Source organism: Lontra canadensis, unplaced genomic scaffold (genome assembly GCF_010015895.1).
Source record: "Lontra canadensis isolate GAN:19392208 unplaced genomic scaffold, GSC_riverotter_1.0 scaffold11, whole genome shotgun sequence".
Taxonomy (NCBI): domain Eukaryota; kingdom Metazoa; phylum Chordata; class Mammalia; order Carnivora; family Mustelidae; genus Lontra; species Lontra canadensis.
Genome location: NW_022631005.1, coordinates 16,861,106 through 16,881,757, shown reverse-complemented (window position 1 = coordinate 16,881,757; position 20,652 = coordinate 16,861,106). Strand labels below are relative to the sequence as shown.

Below are 20,652 nucleotides of genomic sequence, written 5' to 3'. Positions count from 1 at the left end.
GCATTTTTCTCAGAGGGTCACACTCTTGGTAATTGATTAGCTCATCTAAGTTACCAGTTTAAAACTCTCAAATTGTGTATACATAATAGGAGCGTATACAACTTTTCAGAGACAGAATTATTCTCATCTTCCTTTTTATTTTTTTCTCATCTCTCACATTGCTCATCTACAAAGGCAGTTTTCTTTATAATCCCATGACTTATAGAAAGAGAACGAGTTTAATATTGGTTCTCCTTTATTTTTTCATAAGACCTCAGGCAGCCCCTTTTCCATTATTCTGTGAATTCAAATGACCAAAATTCAATTGTATAGTATAAACAAATGTCCTTGGGCAAAGAGCAATTATGTTGATTTGATATTCAGCTTTCCTCTCTGAGTTCAGATTCCCATTTCCCAAAAATATTTACCCTAACAGGTCCCACTATCTCATAGGCTTTCAATATTTTTAAGGTAATTTTAAAAAGAAATATTTTTTCTAGCATTTTTCATTATTTTCAGTGGAGAGTTGATCTAAATAGCATAGTTTCTCATTTACAATCTACCTCACTTTCATTTAAATATGCATTTGGTTAATCAAGTTTGTGCTATTTATATAAGCCCTGGTAGGAAAAGACTTCATAAGAATATGTATTGAAATCCTACAATGAACAGCTTGCTCATTAGGGCTACATATAAGGCATAGAGATATAATCAAGATATAGTCTTTGCTTTATAGCATCTTTGCCAAAAAATAGGGTGAGATGAAATAAGAAACATAAAAGAGTTTTTCTGAGATTTAAAGGAGGGAGAGCTCACATCTGTGAAAGATTTGAATTGGGCCTTGAAGGATGGTTATAATTTCAATATGTGGAGATTTATGGGCAGGGAATTCCAGTGAATTAAAAAATATGAACGATGACATGAAACTGAGAATGGGCAAGGTCTGTGTGCTAAAAAGAGAAATGAGGTTTTTTTTTTAGTTTGGTTTGAAGATAAGATTTAAAAAAAAAAAAAAAAAATCCCTGTTCCAAGGACTGGGATTTGCTACCAGGGGCAAATCTTTAAGAAGGCAAGCCAGTATTCTCCAGATATCTTCACCCTAGAATAATCTATCATAGCTGTTCTTTTTAATAAATACGTACTGAACAGGAGTATGACCCAGGTGTTACATATCTTTAAAGAACTAGGCCTACCACGCAAAAAGGCAAGAGAGGAAGTTGATTCTTCTAGGATCATGGCTTCATATCATTTATCCCAAGAGAAACAAGTTTTGCCTCCAAAGGCAGCTAGCTACATCATATTTGCTTGATCTGTTTAAAGAAGCCCCAAAGAAATAAGAGTTTGGTTTCTCCTCTGAGGCCTGGACTCACACCCCATGCACTTGTCTATTTTAGTGTCACTGAAGTATTTCAATCAGCTCCAGCACTTTCCAGTACAATCTGCCATTTCAGTACCTGCTGTGCTGTGTGATTTTAGAGCTTCTGCTTGATTTACTAGAACCTGACTCTAGCCATGGGATGTGACAAATATGCATTCTTGGTTTAAAAAACGATAGATTGCCTTATGGGAGAGAAGCTTTGTAACTTAGGGCACTCATTCATTTATTTATTCTATAAATAATTAACAATTCCTAACAGATATCACACAATGTGTTTTTAAACCCTAGAGATATCAGGTGAATAATTTATGATCCCTGTTCTTAAGGTGCTTGTTTTCTGATAGAGGATACAGAATCAAAAGTAGGTTTATTATAACAATACCTGACTAAAGTGATTATATACATGGTGTGGAACCATAGATCTAGTCACAATTAATCCTTCCCCAGGGAAATTCTTTTTCCAAGTGATGCTCAACCTATATGTCTTCCACTTGTTCATTCTGCAAAATCACTGAGCATCCTTGATGTTTAAGCCACTAGGCTAGGTGTTATGAAACATACATAAATGAATCAGACTCAGATTTTTCCTTTGAGGGTCTAGAAACAGAAAGTATGCCCATAATCCAGTAATTGTGGTGAAAAAGTAGACATTACAGTTGCTCCAAAATGGCATGAGCAGAGGCTTGAGTTAGTTCTATAGTAACTCAGAAAAGAGAGATTGCTTCTAATTGGAAAAGATTCTAAATATATGTCGAGGAAGTGACAGTTGAGCATGTTTTTGAAGGATGAATAGGATTTTGAGGCAGAAATGGGGTGAAAAGGACATTTTGTGTAGAAATAAGGGAGTAACCAATGATAAAATGTAGGAAATTAAATCTTTTATTTATTATACAGATATGTATTGAAATCTTCCCTTGTCCCATACACTATGTGCTAATCATTGGTTTTGAAAATGATTCTTGGAAGTTCCCTAAGGCCTAGAGTACATGTCCTTCATCCAAAATATTTTGCATCTCTTCTATGAGTTGCCTTGCTGTTCCTCAACGTATATTGAGGAACAATGGTAGATGAATGGTAGGTGAATGGACCTATCAGTGAAAGGTTGCCTCAAGATAAGATGAGGGAAGCAAGCACTCCAGTTTGGGTGGAAAGTCCATGTGAAACCACCTTAGGAAAGAGCTTGAACAAGATTCTGAGCAGACACAATTGCATTCTGTAAGCACTCTGGAGCCCTCTGCAAGCAATACCAACTATCCTCAAATTAGGGCAGATTCAGAGTTTTCATAGACAGTTTTGAGGAATTAAGATATGTATATTTTTTCTACTTTTAACACAAAGAAGAAAGGACTTCTTAAATTGTCTGGGAGACATTTTCTACAAGTCTGATGAAACAAAAGAGAGCGATGAGGCCTGTGCTCTTATTGACAAAGAAAATGGCAAAACTGCTAAGTTGTCATCAGTATGGCCCAATGCACTTAGTGAATCACAGGTCATATCACTCAGAAAATACTTTAATATTCTCATATGTCCTTGACCATTCACAATATGGTTCTCTCTGAAGATATCCTAGTGCAAAGAAAGCAACCAATTCATGTGCGAGAACATGAGCCTAGTAGCACATCAGTGAGAGCCAGTAGCAAACCTGGACTTATTTTCATGTGATTCCAGAATATATGTTTGGTGTCATACCTACTAAAATGAACACACTATGGAAAGTTTATTTGTGGTTTAAGAAATTTCTCTTGTCTCCACATCCATCAAAATTCAGACCTAGTGGAACTTACTCTCATCAGTTAGCTATTTCTGTTATATTTATCCCACAACGCTCATGAATCCTAGTTAACATAAACTTAGTCTGACATAAATTCAAAAGCATTATAAACATTTTAGGCAATATTTCTCCCTCAAATTGTATAGTTCTGAAACCACTATGTTCAGTATGGACCCTAGATACTCATTGCTTGTGTAACTCTTTTTTGGGGGGAGGGCGCTACTTTTATTTTTTTTCTTTTCACATTGTACTGACAATTTTTATTCAGAGACCAACACTGGCATATTTTTCTTTTGATAACAAAAAACTTTTCCAAGACATTTAATAAACTACTAAACTTTTCAAACCACTCATTCAGCCATTACCTTGAAAGCAAAAAAAGAGTAAGATAAAAGGCCTCATTAAAATAGTTTGTTTACTTTTTTAATATTATTTACTTCTAATGCAAATAATGAACACAAGCATTAATTAAATAATGTAATACATCTAATGTTCATTTACTGTAATATGGCTTTAATAACAAAATGGACTTATTTATAGGAGTAAAATGATGTGATTTAGCAAAAAAATGAAAATAGTTTCAATCAGAAAGCTATTCATGAATTATTGAGTATTCTGTGCAAAATGAATATGGAATTATTTTATCTTTGTAAAGTGAGTATTGAGCCCTTATTTGGATCCCTGCTCAAAAAGATCATAAACATTGGAGGGGCAAACAATAGATCTACCAAACTTAGCCTAATGAAGGCATCTTAAATTTCTGCTTAATCTTTTAATTCCCCTAAAGATAGTGCTCTGGCAAAGTCAGCGTGGTTAACATCGGGACAGTTTCTAGCATTGCCACAGGCTGTACTGTCATATGGCCTCATCGGACCTTTAAAAATTAGAAAAAAATAATAGTCCAAGACCTGGAGGATGATGGGTAGAGATGGGAAGAAAGAAAGAAAGAAAAGAAATTGAATTCTAGTGTTTTATTAGCATAAACATTGTAAGGAAAAAAATAAAATCAAGTGATCAATATTACTATAAATGAAGCCATGTACTCTGGTTATAATTCTCTCAAGATTTAGCCATTAACCACAATAAATTCTGTATCTTACATAATTTTTAATAACCACAAAAATCTATGAAATTGATAGGATGCTTTATAAATGGATAATAGCTTACTGTCCAATAAACCTCACCTTAGGCTCTCTCAGAAAACTATTTTAATTATGAAGTTTGACTCTCTGTGGTTTATCATTTTGGTCAATGTAATGTATCTGATTTAGAGTTTGCGTTTCTCCAAGATAAAATAGACTTACTCCACAGTGCATTTTGAGATTAACTGAATGTATGTATTTGGTCTTTCTTAACAGTTCACTACTGAGGTGAAATGCTCTGGGAAGCAGTATACCATATCAGGTAGAATAAATCAGATCACCTGGGTTGAGAATCCCAGGTTCCCACTTTATTTTAATTTTTTTAAGATTTTATATATTTATTTATTTGAGAGAGAGAGAGAGAGACAGCCCAAACAAGGGGAAGGGGAGAGGGAGAAGCTGACTCCCTGCTGAGCAGAGAGCCTGATGTTGGGTTAGATGCTAGGCTTGATCCCAGGGTCCTGGGATCATGACCTGAGCTGAAGGCAGATGTTTAACTAACTGAGCCACCCAAGCGCCCTATCAGGTTCACATTTTATTTGCTCCTATAGTCCTTGAATATTTCAATTGCAGTGTGAGTTTAATAGGAGTACTTACCTCAGACAGTTTATTGTGAGATTATGTGAGAATACTGATACAGCATGCCTGGCACATAGCAATGATAAATACCAATTACATTTGTTATTATTGTTTTTATTACTACATGGAGCAATAGAGTATAGTGGCTAAGAGAAAAGTCATTGGAACCCAATAGAATTGGATTCAGATGTTCAAATTGCTGCAGTGTACTTAAAATCCCTGTCTTCATTTTTCTTAACATAAAGACTTCAGTTAGGGGAACACTTCTGCTGTCCAAATACAATCAAAAATTTCTGCAGAACCTCATTTCTTACTCATACCACTGTCCAAAACAGGTATTCCTGGTCAGTTTTCTGCTATGTGGTGCTTCTCTCGTCTTTTGGGTCTGCAGACTCCCAGTGGCAGATGAGAGAAAGGTAGAGAGAACATGAGAAGGTCTGTCCACTCCTTAAAGCCGTAAACCCAGAAGTGACTCACATCGTTTTTGCTATAAGTCCAGTGATGACAGCAGGTAATATGGCCACGTGTTGTTGCAAGGGGGACTGGGAAAAGATGGAGTCCCTGGCTAGTGAGCTACTTCCCTTTGACAACACACATGGTGGTGTAGCACTACTCATCTCTGCCACAAGGATCAGTGATCTCAGCCAGGGTTCTCTAGAGAACGAGGCCCAAATTTAGTGCCCATTCTTTTTTTTTTTTTTTTTTTGAAGGCATGAATGCATGATTTAGAGAGTGAGGCACACGGAAGTGAGGCAGGAAATGATGTGGGAATAGGGGAGGAGCTGTGTCATCAAGCAAGCTGCTAGTCTCCAGTGAACCTCAAAGAGACACAGAGAATCACTGGGCAGCTGCAACACTTGACTTAGAAGGAAGCTGCAGGTAAGCTGTTTGAAGAAAGCATGAGGCAGTCTGTGAGAGAGAAGGAGGGATGGAGGAGAGTTCTGTTTCTTCTCATTTCCTGCTTCTTTATGGCTACGGTTCACCGTCCAGAGTCTTCACTGCCTATATCAGATGAATCCTGGGCACACTCTTGGATGGCTGCTCAGAAAGCCAGATTCTATACCCTATAAACTGGTAATTTATACAAATCTGGAAATAGATGAGGACCCAAAAGCCCATCTGCACTCTGGCAACCAGGAGAGAGGGCCTCGAATTCCAGAAATGTGACTGACCATCCTCAGGAAGTGGGACCAAATGGGTTCAAGCAGGTTGGTTATGTGCAGGGACAGCTGTGGTAGACTGACAGGATGAGGGTCTAGGTAAAGACTGAGGGAACACCCGAGGCACCAAAAATGTATCCATGCTGGTCACCTTGCAAAATTAAATAGCTTTTTATGTAATGCAAATGGAGACAGTATCAGCATACAACAAAAGTAGACTAAATAGAAACTATTGTATTTATTCTGGCAAGATTTGGATTCAGAATGAAATGCAATATATCTGTTCATTTCTTGAAAGGGAGAGGATACTTTTTCCTCAAAAAACAAACAAAAAAACCAAGCATACAACATTCTAGTGCCCAAAGTCTCCAACAAAGGTTTGCTTTTCTGAAAATCTCGGTTTGATTTGGTCTTGTATATACTGAGAAATTTCACTGTAGAAACAATTTCAGTTATTATTAACATCATTTATATTCATATACATAAAACCCACATCTTACAATCCAAGTATCATCTTTTGTGTTGACAGCGGCCATACTTTAGACATTAATAAGATCAGGTATCCATTCAGCACTCTTTCCTAAATCATTTTGCCCAAATGAGAATTTATAAGTGAGTTTTATCCTCCTTCATGAATGATTTTCCAGAATCAAAGCCAGTTATGGATGAAAGTTAATTCCCCTAAACAGATTTTGTGTTTTATGTTTCAAACTGATAAGGACAATCTGAGTCTATATTCTGGAATAGCAATTAATCCAAAATAAAAAATGGTAGCTAATAACCTGTTTCATCCAATCTGAGACTTGTTTTGTTTTGTTTTTTTGTAGCCCCATCTAATGATAAGGGTAAGATAATGAATGGTCCAGCGATTTGTTACCTACACATGTGCCCAGTCTTCCTCATGGAAAATGCCATCAAGCAAAAGAGAATTTGGCCTTTCTTATTTTCTTAATGTGTGTTAAAGAGTCCCAAATTTCCCATAAAAAATGAAAAACATAATCCTAAGATTTAATCTAAAGTTTTACTCCAAGTTTTAATCTAATTTTTCTCTGGAAAAGTATAGAAAGGATACCCTGTCAAATATTATTGGGGAATAGTAAAGATAAACTAAAAGAATAATAAAAATCAGAAGTGGACAAGACTCGGGATCAGATTTTAATGGCTTTACATTGTCCCCAACAAACAGGTTTTTATATTTTATTGTCCAGAAGCAGTAACTTTTTAAATAATTCTATTTAAGTATTTTCAAGCCAGTCATTTATATTTTAAGTTTACCCCGGAAGAGATATGATAAGTACACTCCTAGATTTAAATCCAAATTTAGTCAATTTTTAAAAAGTATATTTTTATAATGATGTACAATATGATCCATTGGCATCATGTAGTTCATTAGCAGACTTTTTCTTGTGTTTTATAGCTGTAGAATCAGAAATATGTTTTCTATTAAAGGATTCTTTAATTTCAGCCTTCTTGAATAAAATCTTGACTGTCTTCCAAATAAATTCAACAACTTTTCTGAAAAACTTGTTCCAATGTTTAACAATGTTTAAATTCTGAATATTTTTCCTTCTAATAAGTCTGAGTCCTTGGCATTGTTCTTCAAGCCTACATCTCTCTGCTTTAGCTCTGTAACAATGAAATACTGAGAAAGATCATTTTTACATAGTACTCTATTAATATATCTTAGTTTTCTCTTCTTAAAGCTGATATATTTATTTACTTGAATTTTACTCAAATCACTTTAACTTTTTCTGGTACACTTCTGATCCCAAATTCAATCATTTGCTCCAATTGTGACTTAAGGTCATTTCCTATTAAAGATCAATATGAATGGGGATATTGTGTTTTAATTTTATAAACTATTAAATTGCATTTTTAAAAATTATCTCATTTTGTAAACTATTATCCTGAGATGTTTTATTTATTTTGTAAGGAATCTGGAAGTTTTTCCACTGTAATTCTCTATTGGATAACAAAAAGAATTGTAACAAAATGGATTTTAGAATAGGGGAGATGGTGGGAAGGAGAGACTAAAGGAACAACTCATGGAGATTATTTTGGAATTGTATCATCAAAATGAGCTGGAGTGGGTCAAAGAAAAATAAATGTGTTCCAGATGGAAAGGGTGCATCCAATGTATAGAACTGGGAGAGTGTGGTGCATATGGGAACTGCCATGAATTTAGCATGGTTGGTTGTAGAAGAGTGGGGGATGGAGGGAACTCAGAAGGATGGTTGGGGAGTGATGTAAAAGAGCTTACTGAGAGATTTGTACATTATCCTGTTGGTAATAAGTTTTCCATAAGAAATGTGGTAAGGTTTATGTTTAAGAGAAAAAAGTCAAAATGTAGAGAATAAAATGAAATCGTTTTGTGTGGTCCCAGAGGGAACAGTGAGAGAATCCAGATGAGAGAAAATAAGAGCTTAAATGAGGCTGCCATCATGAGATGAAGAAAATGGAGCTCATTCTGGAATTCAGGCTCCGCATTGCTTGTTCTCTTGTAAACAGTAAAGGAAAGAGAAGAATTAAGAAAGTGGTGAAGGTGAAGTGGATAAAGGGATGATTAAGCAAGACAAGCAATAGAAAAAAGGGGGCAAGTCTAAATAGACCATGATTTCACTGAGATGTCTGTGCTACATCCTAATGGTGGTTAGTTAGAAAACACAGTTTAGCTCATTAGCAGGAACTGGAGGCCAGAGGAAAATTTGAGGGGTCAACATATCCCAAGTGATGGATCAGACCAGAAGCAAGACCAAACCCATAAGAAGCAATAAACTATAAGAAATAATGACCTGGAAAAGTAAACCAAGGATTACCAACACTTAAGAAGTGGGAAGAGGAAGAGAAGTCAGTGAAAGAAGCAGAGAAGGGAGAGTATAAAAGGTGAAATAAAAATTTAGAGAGAAAATGTCTCCATAGCTGAGGGGCAGAGAGTTTTAAAGAAAATGAGCAGAATCTAACAGTCCAGAGTTCAAGTAGAAAGATGATGAGAGAAGGCATCAGATTGTTTTTGTTGACCTTCATGGTTAAAACTTTTTTAAATTAGTTAAAGAAGGGAGTAAAAGCCTGCAATGGGTTGAAAAGAGAATAAAACATGAACAAGCAGAGAATGTGACTGCAGAAAACTCAAGAATCCTGGCAATCATGGAAAAGAAATTGGCGAGATTGAGAACAAGCAAGGTTGTAGGGTTGATGCTTGCATATATTTATGTATTTTTTTGAACAAGAGTGACTCAAACATAGCTGTGGGCTAAAGGCTATAATCTGTTTGGGAGAGGGAGGTTGAAAATGTAGGAGAAAAGGGACAACTCAGAAAACGAGGAAAAGGATTGGATAGAATTAGGAACTGAGCGGAAAAGCCATGGGCTGAAGGAGGATCATCTCTTCTTCTGAGGCAGAAAAGGACATGCTTTGGGAGTGGATCATGCACTGTATGGCAACAATGGGCCAGGAGATTTTGATGTTCATAGACACCCTGTCATGACAGGCATGGGAGTTCATTAGACAGGTGGACCCGAATCACAGACTTATATCCAAACTTCCAGGAGCCAGAACAGAATATGGGAAATTATGACACTTACAAGGAAGGAATAGAAATGTTAATTCTCATCATGTGACCTAGTAGGAGGAAAGGTTGGGTATGGAGAGGAAAGGAGGTCATGTATTAGGTTATGATCAGGAACTTGGGACTTGGAATTGGAGCACTGTGAATTCCTATCTCGGCTCAGGCACACATTAAGTGTATGAACTTATGTAACCACTTATGTAACCACTTAACCACCCACTGCTTGAGTTTCTCCACATTGTAAGTTGAAGGCGATGGTAACAACTGCACAAGACTATTGTAAGGAGTAAATGAGAAATTGATACAAAGCTTCAGAAAGCATGACAGAGAGAGATTTATTAAAGTTTGTGTTTGTATGTTTGTTCATTTTGATGACAGGGACTCTGAAATTGGGAAGAATGGTGAATGTTCTAGCTCAAGGGTTGTATGATCTCTGCAAATTAGGAGCATGCCATTTGATGGGCTGCTGAAATGGGGTGAGGCTTGGAAGAGAGATGTTATAAGGAAGAACAGAAAGTGACTAGGAACACACAAAAAATTTTGCTAAGTGTTGATGACATTGGTGTTGGCAATGATTTCATGGATATGTTAAGTGTTTTTACCATGTTTTTATTTGTTTGTTTGTTTTGTTTCATTGTTTTCTTCCTAAGTAGAGTTAAAAATCCAGCAGTAGAAAGTGGCCATTATTTGTAATGTTACTTCTCTGAGTAGTCAAAAGTTATTTCTCCAGAATTAGGGGATATGAGGAAAATGATAGAAGAAGGAAAAGTGGATGAAAGAGTGGAGTGGATCATTGCATGGGGGAGAGCAAGAGAGTGAGAAATGGGGGAGCACTGAAGTATTTGGTGAGTTGGGGACATAGGCGTGTTTATGGAAGGAAGTGAAACCAGTAAGGGCCTGGAGGGGTGCATACAAGGCCTGGTGATTCCAATCACTTCAAAAGCAAACATAACAGGGTGGGAGTGATGAAAACTCAGAACATGGGATTTGTTAGATGAAGAGAATGAAGACTAATGAAATGGAGAGGAGGGGAAGCAGTGGGTTTATGAAGAGTGCATGAGTCAAGGTCAGGGTCATGGGAGGTGACTGAATGATGGGCAGAGTTCAGATTGAGATAAATCCAAGCCAGAACCAAAGCCATGGGATTTAGTGTACGATGCTGATGAGAAGAGTGTGGCAGAGCTGGATGGTGAGAACTCTGGAAAAGCTTAGATTGCTTTTTCCCCATCAAGAAAAAGCCTACGGAAAATTACATAGAGTCTGAAGCTGGTATAAGATTCTGAAAGGAAGAGTGAGTATCTTCCTTACCTCTGGAGTCCCAGTGTCCAGCACAGTGGCTAACACATTGACATATAGTAATTGTGCAGTTAATGTCTATTGAATGATTCTGTGAAATACTGAGTTCAATCCACATGAGTCCATTAAACTGTTTTTCATTTTTCCATATTGAAGCAAAGACTGCTTAAGAATTAAACCAAATATAAATCTTAATTGTTACAACATGGGAAATTTTAGATGCCCAAACCTTCCTTCCAAAGCACAAAAGCTAGTTGCATTTTGGTATTTTTCCTTCATTTATGAATTCAGCAAATATTCATTGAACAACAACTCTGTGCCAGGCACTGTTCCATACATTGGGAAAAATAGTGGAGGAAAAGGCAAACCAGGCCCCAGCTCAGGGAGCTTAATTTTAGTGGGAGAAAAACAGACAGCATATAAAAATATAAATGTTAATTTCAGCTAGGAAGAAGGCTGTGTTGAAATTAAAACAAGTAGTGAAATAGAGAAAGAGTAAGCTAGAAGACAGCTTTCTTTTATATGAGACAGTCAGAGAAGACCTCTGACAAGGTGACATTTATCTGGGATCTGATGGATAAGGAGTCAACCATGTGAAGACTGGGAGGTTTTCCAGGTAAACAGGTGGTGTAAAGGCCCAATGGGAAGATCGAGTTTAACAGATAAGGACAAAAACAAGACCAATATGTCTAATAAGAAAATCATATCTTTTCCCAACATGTTACATGTTTAAACATGAATGTGATCACAGTGTATATTAAATTCTCAAGGACAGCATAGTGGTTAGAAGCAGACCCTGGAGTGACACTGCCCTCATTTCACCCAGGATCCTCCTTTTCTACCTGTGTTACCTGGGAAAGTATGCCTAATTACTCTAGCATATTATTACCTATAACATGGTGATAATAATAGTATTTACCTCATACAGTGTTAAAAGAATTAAGTGAGTTGCTAGTTGTAAACAGAAAAGTGCTTGGCACATTAAAAGTGCTTCTTCTAGAAAATAAGTCCATCTTTTTTCTCTGACTGCATTATACGGGGAAAATAATCTCTTTTGTTACATACTCTTAATGATTATTTCTGTTATTCTGAGTGTCCCATAATCTAATTAACTGTAGAAGAAGCAGGTTGTTTTAATTTTTCTACATCATAAATCAGTCAACAATGAACATTGTTGTGATGCTTTGAGATCTTCCATGATAGTGATCACCTGGGGGGCAGAGAATGGGTGAAACTGTAAAAATATTTCACTGACTGAAGCATCTGGAAGAGGCAGCCTCATCTTGATTGGCTTCTCATGAAATTACTACCAGATAACAGAGAAAAGATATGCTATCCATGACTGTCCTGCCAGCTGAATTTATCCTGAAAGGAAGTTATGCTTGGCTTCTATAATGTTTCCCCTCTTAAGAAAATTTTATTGAGTTGCCAAAAACAAACAAACAAACAAACAAACAACAACAACAAAAAAACCACCCCAAAAAACAAAATCAAAAAACAAAAAAAAACCCCAAAAACCCCCAAACCTCACAATTTACTGTAAATCCACCATATTTCTGGCTTTTCAAAAAAAAAAAAAAAAAAAAAGTCTATTTCTATTAAACTGATTGAATTGTCTATACTGGCTATGAGTCAACAATTGTGAACAGATTTCTTATAACATCTCTGCTGTTCTTCCATAATTTATTATTTTATTTATTTGTTTTTTAAAGATTTATTTATTTATTTGAGAGAGAGGGAGGTAATGGAAGGCAGGGGCAGAGGGAGAGAGAGATTCCCCAAGAGACTCCCCACTGAGTGAGGAGACCAATGTGGTGCCCGATCCCATGACCCCAAGATCATGACCGGAAAGCAAGGGTCAGTTCACCTAACTGACTGAGCCACAAGGAGCCCCCATAATTTCATGTTTTAAAGTAAAGTTTACTGTTAAAATATTGTCTAAAATATTATAACTTCTTACACTAAAATTTTAAATTGTTCAACAGAAAATTGTTTGAGAAAAATACTGAATTTATAGAGAAAATGAGAGTTGCTCAGAACATCTGAAAATAGTTGGAGTCTTTGAAACATGGCATTACTTTCTTTGAAAATAAAGAAATTTCTCAAACAAGTAAGCTTTTGTTTAGTGTATTGAGTTCTTCAAATTTAAAGTTATATAAATATGATACATTTGAATCAAATTAAAATGAAGAAGCAGGCCACCTGGGTGGCTCAGTCAGTTAAGCATCTGCCTTTGGCTCAGGTCATGATCCCAGGGTCCTGGGATCCCTGTTTGGCAGGTAGCCTGCTTTTCCCTCTCCCTGCTTATGCTTTCTCTCTCTCTCTCTCTCTCAAATAAATAAATAAAAATATTTTAAAAAATAAAATGAAATGTGAAGAAATAAATATAGATAATACCCCCATTAATTAATTATTATGAAATACTGAAGCTTTAGGTAATATCCACATTGTGTCATGCAAAAGGAAGCACATGCTATAATCCATTTTGTCTAAATTAAATGTATTGAATAAAAATATATAGATACATGTGTAGTCTTTGATGTTTGAAAAAGGAACTTCTAAATGGTGCACAGTTGGCATCTAATAAATATTTATTAAATTTGGCAGCTTTTTTTCAGGTTTATGGGGATATAAATGAGAACATTAGAGAAGTTTAAGGTGTACTGAGTGATGACTTGATGTATGTGTGTATTGTGAAATGATTACCATGTTAATATTCGTTTACACATCTACTACATCACATAGTTACCTTTGTGTGCATGTGTGTGTGTGTGTGTGTGTGTGTGTGTGTGTGTGTGTGATGAGCCACCTGGGTGGCTCAGTGGGTTAAGCCTCTGCCTTTGGCTCAGGTCATGATCTCAGGATCCTGGGATCGAGTCCTGCATCTGGTTCCCTGCTCAGCAGGGAGCCTGCTTCCTCCTTTTCCTCTGCTGCTCCCCCCACTTGTGCTCTCTCTCCTTCTCTCACTCTCTGTCAAATAAATAAATTCTTAAAAAAAATAAATAAAATAAAATAAAATCTACTCCTCTGGCAACTTTCAATGATATAGTACAGTGTTAACTATAGTTATCATGCTGTGCAACTGACCTTGAGAATGTACTCATTTTCAAACTAAATGTTTGTACCTCTTTTTTTAAAGATCTTATTTATTTTGAGAAAGAGATAGCATGAGTGGGAGGAGGGGCAGAGGAGAGGGAGAGAGAGAATCTCAATCAGACTCCATGCTGAGTGTGGAGTCCAACGTGGGGCTCCATTCCACAACCATGTGATCATGACCTTAGCCGAAACCAAGAGTCGGATGCTTAACAGACTGAGCCAGCCAGTCGCACCCTAAAAGTTTGTACCTTTAACCAACATCTCCTTATGTCCCCAACCCCTGGTAACCACTCTCTGTTTCTAGGAGTTTGACTTTTTTAGATTCCACATATAAGTAAGATCATGCAGTATTTGTCTTTTTCTGTCTGACTGGCTTCCCTTAGCATTAACACCCTTAAACTTCATCCATATTGTCACGGATAGCAGGATTTCCTTCTTTTTAATGGCTGAATAATTTTTCCATGTGGATCGATATTTATATCTGTATCTATGTTTGTATCTACATGTCATTTTCTTTATCCATTCCTCTGTCAACACTTAGGTTGTTGCCGTGTGTCCTGACTGTTGTAAATAATGCCACAGTGATCACGAGGGTGCAGATATCTCTTTGAAACTGAAAAAAAAAAAAAAAGAAAGAAAGAAAGAAAAAGAAGGGCTTTATACTATAAGTATGTATAGCTGCTAACTCAATAAACTTCTACCTTTCCTGACAGGCATCACCAATGATGTATACTTTTTATTCTTATTTCAACTTTGTTTACAGAAAACTGGGCACAAACCAGAAAGTGTGGATTTGTGTGGAGCACACATTGAATGGGCCAAGGAAAAGTCAAGCAGAAAGAATGTCTTTCAGGTAAGAATGTTACATATATTAAATTTATTCCTATTACTTCTAAATCTGAGCTCTCAACATATACTTCCTTGTTGTGATGGTTTCATGTGCATGAACTAGTTGTTTGAAGGTCACTGTGAAAAACTGATTTCACCTCTTTGTTGAATTTTAGTTTGTTTTGTGGCTTTTCCTTAGTTACTGGTTGCTATCTAAATAGAAAATATATGTTGTGTCTTGGTTAATTCTACAGTGAAAGTCATTGAATGTTGCATTGTATTTGATAGCTGTTTGGGGTTCAGAGCTAGGGTGTTTGACTTATATAGATTTATTGCAGAACTTTCAGATATAAACTTTTTGCATCCATTTCCATTCCTATCCCTAGTCATACATTACATTTACCCATGTAACTTTGGGGATGGAAAGAGCTGAACAGCTATAGAAATTGGATATTTTTGTATTGCATAATTTAATTTTTGGGAAAAAATAACTATGATTAATAATTTCAATCATGCTACATTGAATGAAAAGAACCAGATGAGATCCTTGAAAGAAAGGAAATGAGAAAACTGAATATTTCATATATGATGTTACTAAGATCCCTTTGGCAATTAATAACTTTAAATTATGGAGGTTTATCTTTTTCTATCTTTATGTGAGATTTAACTTACTTTTATATTTCCAAAGTAACCAATAATTTTCTCGGTATATTTTAGAATTTATATCATTTAGTAGCCAGGAATATTATTATTATAATTACTATATTAAATGCCTCCTAAGACCATTTTTGTTCATGAAGAAAGGTCAATTCCATTCTTAAATTCATCAGTGAAATTAATATATTGGGTCTTACAGAAGTGTAGATAGGTGACATTTCCTATCTGAACTCTCACTGTAGAGAAAAAAACTGGTTTCCAAGTTCTGCATTTCTCAGATGCTAACCCAGGTCTACCAAATAAAGTGAACCCACGTTAACATTTCTAGAATAAATTATTTTTCTGGTTCTACTCTTACTTTATTCAGGCATTCATTTTTTATGTGCTGGAGATTTATTTCTTTTTACCAAAAGAGAGAAAGATATTAAAAAAAAAAAAAAGAAAGAAAGAAAACTAAACATACTTGCCTAGAAATCAAAGGACTAAAATCAGCCTACAGTGATTAGAATCTGATTTTACAGAACCGAGAAACGAAAAATAAATTTTGTTTTGAAGAGAGGAATTGTAAACCAGTGATACAGCCTGACTCCCAATTTCTTATTCTTTTTGTTATTCTGTGATAAGTAAAAAAAAAAAAAAAAATTAGAGGTCATGTTCCTAGCTTTTATGATAACCTAGATGATCAGTATGAATAGTTCTGAGTTAAGTGGTGGTGTTGTATTATGTATTATGAGTTTAGTATCCTTATCCCCATGTCATAAAATAAAGATGTTAAAATTTGACATTGACATAATTCTTGGACAATAGAAACTCTTGGAGTTGGTCTAAGGTAGCCTTTTTCAGTTCCTCTGTTGATCTTTTGAAAAGTTAAGTTAGATAAAAAATGAGGATGACAGACGAATATATACAATGTATATAGAATTGCAGATATGGAAGAAGAATGTTTATGCCTAATTTTACAAGGCTTTGAACATAATTTACACAGATATATATTTAAGCCACTTGTATTGATGATATGTATGATAATATATATTAATGATATGAGATTGACCTTTCCTTATATGACTGACTGCCTCCTGATATAATTTTTCCTTGTTTTTCATATTTCTGAATATGAAACAGTAGCTATTTCCCAAGATACTAAAACAAAACAAAACAAAACCCAAATATTCTCACTTTTGGTAGCTTTTTGGAGTAGTTCTGCCAGCTACTTTTGTTTGTAAGGTACCAAAGCAGTATATGGGACCTTAGTGTTCTTACATCCAGCTCAACTCTTTTTGTCTTGTCCCCTGTAGTGTGGAGAAACAGGAAATAAGTGATTATAAGGACGATGTGAATAACAACACTAAAGAAAGATTCCAATTTTATTTCCTGCTTCGTTCTTTTTGGGGTGAATCATGGTTTTCTTGTCATGCTGACATCTTTTTATTACCCAAACACATGAGCTAGGGTAAAATTTACTAATACGTATCCATAGATACAGACTAGGAGGGTAAACCCTTTGTGAGGAACAATATAAATAGCTTTTATAGTTCTGTTAACGAAAAAGCATAGGAAAGGATTTGCCAGAGAGCTAAATCTAGATGACTTGCATCAATATTTGATTAGATACATTAGCTGGTCTAACTCTCAAATGATCAGAATAAACATGATTATATCTCAAAAACATGGCATTAAGGCATTGTTGGGTGTTTGAGTGTGTGTGTACAAGGGTTTCATTACCTGCAGAATAATGAAGTGTTTCTTCCTGACTGAAAAAGACCATGTGCTACATCAGAAATAGCTTTAAAATTCCAAGTTTGAATTAGGCTTGGTGTTCAATCTCAGCCTATGAATTATAGATTACAGATAGCAAATGACTATTGAGATTTTTGGTTCAAGAAAAATCAAAGAAGAGCAAAATTAGAAATAATTTAAAATTTGAAATCTGTCTTTAAAAAGTTGATGGACTAGCAATTATATGCCACCTAATTACAATGTCTGTAGAGAAGTCGAACTTAACACGAATAGGAAAACAAATAAAAAATTATGCGCCTGGAAGACTCAGAAGCACACATCTGTGACACACACACACACAATGGAAAGATTTCATTTGTCTCGTTCATTTGTATATGCCATTGGGACATTTGAGTTGTTCATTTTCTTTTCGTATTAAAACCCAAATATCCTTCATAGCCAAAGTCTTTACTAAACCCCTGATGTAGGTTCAATCTTACTTGATTGGTCCATGGTAACATAACAGTGGCAGTATTAATGCAGTTTTAAGGTTTGGTATTCGGCAACTCTCAGTAAGTCAGAATGATGCTTGCTGACTGAGTTCAAGAACATCTGCTTGTTTTATAACAGAAAACTCTTTGGCCTAATTGGTACTTCTTAATAATAAATGATATATATATCATTTATTATTAAATTATTTTTATTATATTAAAAATATATATATATTTAAAAATCATTAGCAGCTTCTATAATAAAGCATGTATAGACAAGTCCTAATATATGTTTCAAAGGTATGACTGCGATATAATGTGTGTGTGTCCATGTATATACCTGCGCCTAACAGCTCGCCTTAGGAAAGAGAATGACCATTTCCATACGCATACACACAAACCCAGAGAGACATTTTATACTCGTAAAAAGGTCACGCAAATTCTAAATTGTATCAGTAAATGTTCATTGCTGCTAACCTTCATTTAATTCTGCTTTTAGCATAATTGTCAAGGACCATCACAAGTTTGATGTAGCTTGAGAAAGCATTTAGCAACCGTGTGATTTGTAATGAACTGTGGTACCAGTTTTCTTAGTTAACTTGAGAGCAGCACGAGGTCTTCATCAGAGAAAGAGTGAATAAAAAGATTTATGTTCAAATCACATGTTTTAAACATTCCTGCTAAGTGCTAGTTTGCTCTTTGGTGTTTAGCCTGAAATTTAAAGCACTGAGGATTAAAAGGATTACAACATAATCTTAAATAATCCTAAATGTCATTTACAGAGAGATAGTTGTAATAACTAAATAAAACCATGTTACAGGATGGCAGTATTGTCGGGTGGCGTCTGTGACACATGTGGTGCCCTGTCACCTTCTCCTTCCTCACGGATACGGCCGCATTTATAAAGCTGCTCATGGGGGAGTTCAACTGAGCAAATGGCTGAAAGGGATTTAAAACAATAAGTAAATTTTTCTAACCATTAATATCTTCCTGTTTCAAAGTGTGAGGAACATTTTCTTTTCTTTTAATATTTTTTATTTATTTATTTGACACAGAGAGAGAGATCGCAAGTAGGCAGAGAGGCAGGCAGAGAGAGAGAGGGAGAAGACTCCCCACTGAGCAGAGAGTCCGATGCAGGGCTCGATCCCAGCATCCTGAGATCAGGACCTGAGCCGAAGGCAGAGGCTTAACTCCCTGAGCCACCCAGGCACTCCAACATTTTCATTCAAGTTTCCTTCCTTCCTTCAAACAAAAGGCTCTCTCCGAGTTAAATATTTTTGAAAGTCAGGGGAAGGGAGTTCATGACACGAAGACCAAATCCATAGACCCTTCATGTCTAAAACATTGGCCACCTCCAAGGAGCTACCCCCTTTTAAATAGAGGATGGTCACAAGCACTGTAAGGCATTCCGGGCCGTTTAGCGCATACATGTTCTTTACTCTTGTGTAAATGAGTTTTGTCTCCTCACAGAGAACACAAAGAAAGAGACTATGTGGCATCCTGCTTCGTAGTCATTGCACCGAAGGACTGGACTCCTTTCAACTCGTTCAATGGTTATTACTAAGGCTAGATTGGCATTCTGTCAGCTGAAAAAAGAGTTCACTGTCAAAGAACCTTAGGATATTGGGTTCACAATATAGGCTCTGTCCTCCAAGATGATTTCCAGAATGTCCACTCTATTCCCTTTGGTAAACAGGGGTAAAGAATAAGAAACATACTATCTGTTTCCTTGGTCCTTTTCATTACAACCTATATGATGGGAGATAATTATTTAAGATAGTGAAATCACTTATACCCTAAAGATTTATTGTTTCTCACTGTGAGACAGTGACTAGACCTCAGTTTTCCTGAGTTTCCTTTCAAACAAAACTTAAAATTTTACCCATGGGCATGCAGCAGACTCATTTGTAGATTATGTGCTTTAAATAAGATAATTCTACTATTAATGAATTATGGCTGATCAGAACTATATCAATTGCCTGCTTGAAAGGCAGAAAAAAGGCAGTTAAATGACTCAACTAGATGAAAGTCTGTTTTCTTTCCCTGGCACCAATTTATAACCTCGACAAAAATCATGGCTGAATTTCCTGGATCTGAGGTTCCCTTTTTAGTATGTAAATATATCTCAGGGGAACAGGTTCTGTCCCTAAAAGTAAAGTAAATCTCAGAGTAGATTTATCATTACTTGTATTACTTTTCTGACTTCGGTTGGGGTCTTCTGGCTATAATGTATATTAAACATATTCATGTAGTATTTTCCGTGGGTATGCTTTACATTTAAACATAATTTGATTGCTCTTCCTGATCTGAATATGTCTTAGCTTGAAATGTTTAAGTACTCCTTAAGTTTATTAATGCGAAGATAATTTAATAACATCTTGGAAAATGTCATTTTAAGCCAAGAGGAAAACTACTGGTATTTTGCTTTTATCCATTTCCTTCTGTTAAAAGTAGTGGTTTAAAATAAATCTGAGCTTTTACCAATTTTCTCTTTCATTTTTCAATGCTTGTAGTTAGACTAAATGCAAAAGGATGATTCTTCCACATTCATATATGCATTAGATTTCGAGTAAAGCTGGTTTCACTTTAGAGAATTACTCACAGTATCTTAAAAGGCATGGCATTAAAAATAAACCAGAGTAAGAGCAGCATTAATGTCTAATACAGTCTTTTGTGTTTTTGTTTTTCTTCCTAGCTTGTCCGCAATCATTTTATCTACCTATCAGGTATTCATCTATCATTAAGAAGGTGCAGTGGGGAGAGCACACAAGTCTGGAGACATGGCTTCCAGTTTGGCTATGTCAGTTTTAACTGTATGTAAAACCCAGGACAGGGTCCCTTCCTCCAACTTAGAGTTTTTCACAACAAGGAAATAAGAGATAACAGTTCCCTCACCTGTCTCCCATCTGTGTTAATGTTAAGGCAATCTGTGTTTGAAGGCAACTCCAAAAGGTCAATTTTAATATAAATGCAAGCAGGTATTATTATTCATCT

At 35.8% G+C, this 20,652-nt stretch overlaps 1 protein-coding gene across 2 annotated transcripts in view; it reads left to right on the top strand.

Annotated features, from left to right (window-relative positions):
• Positions 1-20,652, top strand: part of ARHGAP15 (Rho GTPase activating protein 15) — a 597,249-nt gene that overhangs the window by 107,801 nt on the left and 468,796 nt on the right. For both annotated transcript variants that reach the window (XM_032856130.1, XM_032856131.1), the window contains exon 6: positions 14,730-14,819. In XM_032856130.1, the coding sequence (XP_032712021.1) occupies positions 14,730-14,819 (90 nt within the window). The remainder of the gene's footprint in view (positions 1-14,729; positions 14,820-20,652) is intronic.